The sequence below is a fragment of the Asparagus officinalis genome, chromosome 10 (assembly GCF_001876935.1).
Source record: "Asparagus officinalis chromosome 10, Aspof.V1, whole genome shotgun sequence".
Classification (NCBI taxonomy): Eukaryota; Viridiplantae; Streptophyta; class Magnoliopsida; order Asparagales; family Asparagaceae; genus Asparagus; species Asparagus officinalis.
Window position 1 is genome coordinate 403,136 of NC_033803.1, and position 7,995 is coordinate 411,130.

The 7,995-nt window shown below is 37.4% G+C and overlaps 2 protein-coding genes across 4 annotated transcripts in view; both read right to left on the bottom strand.

The window, feature by feature from the left end:
• The window catches only part of LOC109825057 (luc7-like protein 3), a 5,365-nt gene extending 2,889 nt beyond the window's left edge, over positions 1-2,476 (bottom strand). The window contains exons 1-5 of the mRNA XM_020391764.1: positions 2,312-2,476; positions 2,099-2,227; positions 1,966-2,005; positions 372-447; positions 44-287 (exon numbers count right to left, since the gene is read on the bottom strand). Of these exons, the coding sequence (XP_020247353.1) occupies positions 44-287; positions 372-447; positions 1,966-2,005; positions 2,099-2,227; positions 2,312-2,354 (532 nt within the window). The 5' untranslated portion in view covers positions 2,355-2,476. The remainder of the gene's footprint in view (positions 1-43; positions 288-371; positions 448-1,965; positions 2,006-2,098; positions 2,228-2,311) is intronic.
• On the bottom strand, positions 3,848-7,995 carry LOC109825920. 3 transcript variants are annotated; one of them, XM_020392835.1, is made up of 3 exons: positions 7,875-7,995; positions 4,193-5,220; positions 3,848-4,067 (listed from the first exon to the last, which is right to left on the bottom strand). In XM_020392835.1, the coding sequence occupies exon 2, from the start codon at positions 5,175-5,177 to the stop codon at positions 4,194-4,196; it is 984 nt and encodes a 327-aa protein (XP_020248424.1). In that variant the 5' UTR covers positions 5,178-5,220; positions 7,875-7,995; the 3' UTR covers positions 3,848-4,067; position 4,193. The 3 variants fall into 3 exon arrangements, with proteins under 3 accessions (XP_020248424.1, XP_020248423.1, XP_020248422.1); XM_020392834.1 differs by having other exon boundaries at positions 4,184-5,220; XM_020392833.1 differs by having other exon boundaries at positions 3,848-5,220.

A 7,995-nucleotide genomic window follows, 5' to 3' on the forward strand; every position in this document is an offset into this window, starting at 1 on the left:
ACCTATCAGATAAAAAATTGCCCCCAAATTAGGATTTTAGAACTTGAATGAATCATAATATGAAGACATAATAAGTGAATGTATATCACCTTCCTCATTAAGGCCTCCGCCTCATCAACCTTTCCAGCTTCACCAAGAGCTTCGACTTGTTCCAAAAGTTTCTTGATCTTCTCTTCTAAAACTAAGAGCTGTTCAGATTTTTCAGATGGAATCGGGGGAGGTGTTACCTCAACCTCCTGGGCTAACCGCTCACGACCACGCCTAACTTTTCTGTCCAAATCCATCACCTGGACAAAGAATCCCCAAATTCTGAATCAATAACTACCACAACTTCAACAAGAAAAAGCAAAACTAAAACTCTTGTTACATACCAGCTTCTCACAAAACTCTGCGAGTTCGGATTCAAATCTGGGGACATAGGAATCATGTCTAGGAGACTGCTCAAAACTGGCATGCACAAACAAACATGATTACGGAGAATGAAATACAGCCAGCTTTCTTGGTGACTTGTTCTCATATTATAGTGTGAAAAACACGAGCTCAAAATTGCTTAACATTCACATCTAATAGATACAAAAAAGGGTATTGCTGACAAAATAACGTCAACAGGACTTCTCAAAACTGAAACATATGACATAAAAAAGTGAACACCCAAGTAAAGAGAGCTTGGAGATTATTAAAGCAAAAACTAAATTGACTAATCAAAGGATGGAAATTGCAAAAGGGACATACTAGTTAAAGAAACAGATTACAGAAAATATTCATCAAGAAAATTTTGAAAACTTTATGGAAGGTTGCATCATGCCACAGAAGAGAAACATTTTGCAAATAATGAAAACATATTATTTCCTCATCATTGTAGTTATTCACTTATTCTTAATCGTTTCCTCTTGTCCTCTTCATGTGGCAACATGGGAAACTTATATTGAACTAATCTCACTCTTTTCTCATCATAATTAAGTAAACAGGTCAGTTCTCCATGTCATTCGTGACCACGGAAATTTTTCCTTCTAATTGAAATATATGCCTTATCCACATTTTGATGCTTCATCATTTAACTTATTTTCGCAACTCTATGACTGAATGATAAATTAGCATGGAATTTCTAGACAATTCTGCACCACGATCAGGATAACTGGAAGCTCCATTATCACCATTTTCAAGTAAAACTAGAATCATCTGTCTTTATTATGTTTTCTAGATACATGTGTGTGTTTTAGTGTGCACGCACACCAAATTTCCAGCAATGGATGCAGGAATATTCAGTTCAAGTATAGTACAAGACAAGCAAGCGACAAACTAAAACAAGTAGAAACTAAATGACTACTATAATGGGGAAAAGACAGAACGTATGGCACTAAGAAATTGCGTACCAATCCATACAATAAGAGCTCCACTATCCGATCTTATTGCTTCATTAGCAGTATTAACTTTTACTTTTAGACAGAAGGATGATTGTTGTTACCTGTGTTTCTTTGAGGATTTGTATTCTATATCCAAAAAATGCTTGGGAAGGCACACTTCAATCAACTGACAAACATCTAAATTGCACTTTTACTCAGAGGCCGTTTCAAATATTTGTATCTAAAAACCATGTCTTGTCTAAATGTAGTAAATTAGTATGAAAACCCAAAGACGGGAATTATTACAACTCCCCCCTCGTGCCCCAAACAAAAATTTGTCAGAAAGCAATGTATTAGTTACCTCAAAGGATTAAAAAACAATGCAATATCCAGGAGAACTCCAAATGCCAGAAACCCAAATTAAGGTTTCCACTTTCCTCCTACATAAGACATACAAAGAAGCTAACTTCAAATATTCTTTACTAGCTATAAACTATTTATTATGATTATGCACTCACTGCTCAAGCCCACTAATAAATCATCCCAATCATGAACATTAAAAAAGTATTGCATTAATCACATCATAGGATTGATTTAAACAACACGTCAAATTTGATATTACCTTTCTTTGAGCTTCAGATCGTGGATTCTAGGGCACGGTCCTGCGGGGAGGAAAAAAAAGGAATAAACTTTCGAAGAAGAAAAAAAGCCCAAACAAATTCATAGAAAGCCAACTCGGAGATTGAAGAGCTCACCGAGATCGCTCTTGGTGTTGACGAACAAATCGTGAGGGCAAAATCGAACCATGAAAGCTCCGCAAACCTCCTTATCGTCCCATCGGATCTCCTTGAAACCTTTCTTCTCCTCCTCCGTCAGATTTCGAGCTGCGAACATCAGTAACGGATTAATCGATCTAACAATTGAAAGATCGAGATCAAGATCGAGATCGAGAGAGAAAGGGAGCTTACCAGCTCCCATTAGTTCGTCGAGGGCTCTCCTCTGCGCGTCCATGGCGGATTCAATCCCTAGAATTGAGGAATGAGGGTTTCGGGGGAAGAGAGAGAGAGAGAGAGAGAGAAGGGGGAGAGAAAAACCCTACAAGCTAAGAAAGGATAAATAAGCGTTTAATTAATTAAAAGAGACTATTCGTAGAGTTTTGAGGGTTTTATATATAAATAATCTGGAGAGAGAGAGAGAGAGATTTTGCTTCTTATTTGTGTCTGATTAACTTATTATTTTGGATTAAGGCCTATAGTAGCTAAACTAAACTAAGAGAAATAGAGGGTACTTCCGAGCAAAAAAATTTATGTTTGTTTCCCTAGTTTTAATATCCTGGAAGTAGGTGAAATCTATTCCTTTATTTACAAATAGAAGGAGCAGAGAATTCTTATTACGCTACAGTAAAATAAACGGTAACATTATTACTGTAGAACACCGGAACACTGTAGCAATTTCAAGAAAACGAGATATCGTAGCAATCCCAGGACCTTAAGATTACTGTTATGAACAGTAACACTATTACTGCAGCATACCGGAACACTAACACTTTCAAAAATGTGAGATGCTGTAGCAATTCAAAAACTTACTGTAGCATTTAAAAAACATGATTGATTAGCATGAAAAAATTTATAGTCGTGCTTTGCACGGACCGCAAACTAGTATGCATCAATTAGAAAATAAATAACTTTTCTTATTAATGTTTCCCTTATCAGTTACTTCCTAACAACTTTTCACCGCTAACCAAATAAAAAAATTGAATGAAGAATGAGAACTACTGTTTCCACTACTTCAAAAAAAAATAAATATTACTTCTACAACTTCCTATTTCATAAATTTAAAAGTTATTTCTTTGATCTATTTCCTACTTTCAATACTTCTATCAAACCCAAACCAACCCTAAGGCTTTTTTCTGTATTAATCTCTCACATTTAGTTAATTTGCAAAATTCTCACAAATCACATGACTTGCTTATGAGAACCATCTAGCGAAACTCTAGCTACATAAATCATACACTTCCACTCACTTCTGATGAAAGCTACGATACTCTTCCACTCACTTGATACTCTTCCACTCACTTCTGTTGAAAGATACCTCCTTGCAAATCATAGGGCTTACTCTTATATCTTCCGATTCGTGGTGTTGTTTGTAATTAATCTCTCACCGCTTGATCGGATGTACTTAAAACTTTAACAAGATCTCGAGTTAAAAGAGGTTCAACATATATTTTTCAAATTAGTTTATCTTCTTCAAGTCTATTTCTTGTGTATCTTTTGAAACTAATAGGTTTTTTTTTTTTTCTTTAAGTCGTCGAATGCACATTCTCATCCAAAGTCTATTCTCACTTCCTAAAACAACAAGCGCTAGCATTCAAGTTTCAATCAAACTCAATTCGAGAAATCCGATATCTTACATTCTACGGGGATTTTGTTAATAGGAGCTCCTGTTTTCTTTCATGTGTGTGTGTATGTGCACATACATAATACATTCCAAGAAAAGACTTCAAGTAGAAGGACCGAGAAAATCCGATAATAAAGAGTTGAAAGCGAAAGAAAATGACTGCACATCAGAGCTCACAAATATACTAGGGCTCTCCATCACCAACATCCTCAATCCTTGCAGGCCAAGGATCCGATACCAACTTACTTGCATTTCGAAAACATGAAGCAATGACCGGTTTGATCATGGTGCCAGCTTCTCAACATTTTAGAACAACCAGACCCAACCCTTTAGATCAGACAAAAAACAGTTTAAATCAGGACTTTTACAAATATGCTTCGCTATATCATCAGATGCATCCTTAACTTGTTGCAAATACACAAGAAGGTCAACCAGAAACACACCTCGATTACCTCAAGATCGTCTCTGAATCCTCACATCTCTACCAGCAAACCAAGCAACCCTCATGAGCTGAATCCCGAAAACCAAAACCCACCAAGAAACCAACCCTCGAATACTCAACATTATCCACTCAGGCGCACCAATCTCAACTCCTAGCTGCAACCCTCGCATCAATTGCAACACTCTATACCCCTCATAAACAATCGGAGTAAGCAGCCACACGGGCGACTTCCAGTGCCATGTCAGTGTCTCCGTCAGCACCTGCGTCGCTAGAAGCAGGAGATAGGGTCCAAGCAACACCAAAAACGAAATGGACAGTAGCTTTGGTTGAAAATAGCCTTTATGCGAAGCAAACAACATTAATAAAGGACCAATAAAGCCAACGAAACTTGCACACAAATTCCAAAACCTGTAACTAATAGGAACTTGACTTCCATTTGATGATAAGTTTATTCCTCCTCCTTTAGGCTTTGCACAAGAATCAGCCATGAGAAGAAACAAAGTCGCTCCCATGCTAAATATACAGTCTAGACCGACCAATGAAAGGAGTCCAGCAACATTGGGACCGAGAAATACAGAGGAAAGAGGCAACCAAAGAGTCGGTACCATACCCGTTATCAATAGAACCGATGGACCCAGAAGCCACATTGGCCATTTAAGCGGTTGATGCTGAGAAGTTTGCTCACTTTTTATTTCAAAGACTGTTTCTTTACTCTGGACATTAGATAGTTCTTGAAAGTCTTCAGTATCAACAGAATCGACAATGTTACTTTGCTTGATAATGCTGTTGTCTTCGTCCTCGATGGGGGTGTAAGGAGATGATGCTTCCCAAGAAAACAGTTTGGAGCAAAATAAAGGTAGAGCTTTGAGACGATGATTGACGACTGTGGGTTTGTAAGAAGGAGCTAATGCTTTTTGGAACCTTGAACTGCAGAATTGGCTGTTGATGATAAAAGGCCTCTTTGTGAGAGATGCTGACAAAGTTAAGGAGGCCATTACTTTGCAATTGGTAAGTGTACTATGTAGACGTTCAGTTCATCTGGCAACAAGTTGATACAAGTTCAGCGTTATCATCAGAAAATTCCTAGTAGTACTAACCAGCATGATTAAATACTACCTAAAGAACATATAAAAGAATTTCATCAAGGGAAAAAATTTAATATANATGTGTATCACGTACATCAACATAGATATACTTGCCCTGTGTCTCCTGGTTTAATAAATATAGTTATCATAAGCATACATGAGCATCATCTTTGTGCACACTGTGGTGCAAGGAAATGTGGATATGCATGATCTTTATAGCCAAAACTGCCAAAACTAGACGATGGGAATTTATTATGTCAATATGTTGGGAGCATAACCGTATCATATTTTATAACCAAAACCATTTCCCGTTGCTAGGAAGAAAACAAGCTCAATAAGTGTTGCTTACCCGAAGTTTCCAACAAGCACGCATCTCAAACTTTTAGTCATCAATCAATCAGTCAATTAATAATCGTTATAGTTCTTATATTTAAGTGTTTCATGCGATATTTAAACATAAATACAAGCATTGCACCTTAACACCAATATAAGGTGTCAGCCATGGCAATAGTTCTCTGAAATCCAGACACAATAACACAAGTTTTGTACATTGCTTTTTTTTTTTGGGTACAGATGTATTTATAACTCAAGCAAATCTATGCAATGAGCTGCTACTGATATATAAAGGCCCTGAAACAATAAAGAGGACATTGGGCATGAGTTGGCACCTCATTTAGCACAATAAGCTACCAAGAGATAGTACCAGTCAAGGTACATCTACTCTGATGTGACTAACAGGGAGTACCTCACCACTAGTCCATCTCTTCGTAGCTCATTATGTAAAATGAGCATTCCCTCAAACCTTTTTTCATAAAGAAATGATCTGTAACCAATTGGATGCCATAGGAGCATAAAACACATTCTCCTAGTAAATATTCTTGACGTGACCAACGGTTACACGCTTGCAAGTATGGCCTGGATGGATACACGCTTCCAATCACGTCACATACACCAATATTGAGTGGAAGGAAGTCTACTACATGTTATCAAAAGAAAATAGGTGGCGGGATGAATTAAAAATACGATAAGCGATAAAATCTAGAGTTTAGCAGGATAGGATGGTGGACATGTGGTTGTGTAAGTTTCCAAGAAGAAGAATATCATGAGATAAGAAATAATGGCTGTTGCTGATGGAAAGAAACTAGAGTGACAGAGAAGTGATATAGAGCAGTACAGGCGAAAAGGGAAGATGAGCAAGAAAGAAAATATATTCTCAAGCAAACCTCCTGTATTTCTCCCACATAAGGGTTGTAATGTACTTTTTCACAAGCCTCAAATTTAAATCAACAAACTCCTAGTGGCACACCACACTAGCTGATGTAGTCAGAGCTACACCCTCAATTTGGCTTTCAATTCCACGCAAATTCCCTTCTTTGGCTGCAGTTGCATTCTAGCTTTCTAACTACTATCAAACTGCAAAAGGGACTTGTTAACAACTTCCAATTTTTTTTTTCTCTGAGAAACTAATAACTCCAAAACTAACTCAAAACATTTAATTAAGAAGAATAAGAAGAAGAAGAAGAAGAAGAAGAAATAAAGAAACTGAATTGAAAACAAAGCAAATCAACATGGACCTCTGTCCAACAGCAAACAGTCTATTAAGGCAGATAATTGCCAAGGTTCTTAGAGACTTAGCAGACCAGAATTCCGTCAAATTACTGAATTCCCCACCCACCCACCCACCCCGTGCCCGTGCCCCGCTTCATATACATCCAGATGATCATAAGTTGTTAAAGAGCCTCTCCTTGTTGTTTCCTTATAAATCTACTCCTCTATACAAATGGGAGAACCCAAGATTCACTATTCATACTACACTAAACGCTACAGTATTATTTATGGTAACAAACACGAAACTGGATATTGTTGTTTTTTCGAAAAAATATCACGGTAACACACGAGAATACTGTAGCAGAAGCGAGATTAGGTAGCAAATATGCCGTGCAAAGCCGCACGGTGTTCACACTAGTATTAGTAGTCGTAAATCAATATCTGCCGATTAACTTCGTCAAGAATTGGCATCCTCAGGATGACCAAGAAAGAGAAATCTGTAACAACAGCTTAAGTGTTATTTTACATGGGGGACAAAAATGAAGGTTTGCCTACGCTAACCAATCAAAATCAGTTTCTTTGGCGGCCCTTCTATCAATTCAGTGCTAATGGTATTAGCTCCGATTATCAGGGTTCCTCAAATTATTCACAAAATTAAACTATAGGGCGTAATCCCTACTCTTAACTCTTCTAATTAATCTCTTCAGGGTCAATGGAAACTCAATTACGAAGTATCCTCCTCCTCCTCCTCACCTCTGAAGTGCTTCTCTGCGCTTTACTAGAACATAATAGAAAAAAAAAATAGCTTGACGAGCAGCTTGGAGCAATATAAGCCTCACAATCTCATTAAAATTGTAATTTCTTTTCTTCATCTTAAAATCGACCCAACTGATCGAAGCTTCGTTTGCTCATTTTGCTGGTGATAAAAGAAAACCCATCACTTATTTCGCTCGACAAGTAAAATCTTTAGCAAAATAACAAAAAATAACAAAAAATCCATATTAATTACCCCAAAAAATCTAATGATAATAATTACAATGAAAATTTTCCGCGGGGTACCTGGTTCTAGTTCCTTTGATCTGGGGATCCTCGGGCGCTACAATCGGAAGAAGACTCGATGACTTGAAGAATATTCTCGGCGACCCGAAAATGAATTTCACGAAGAAGAAGAAAAAACAGA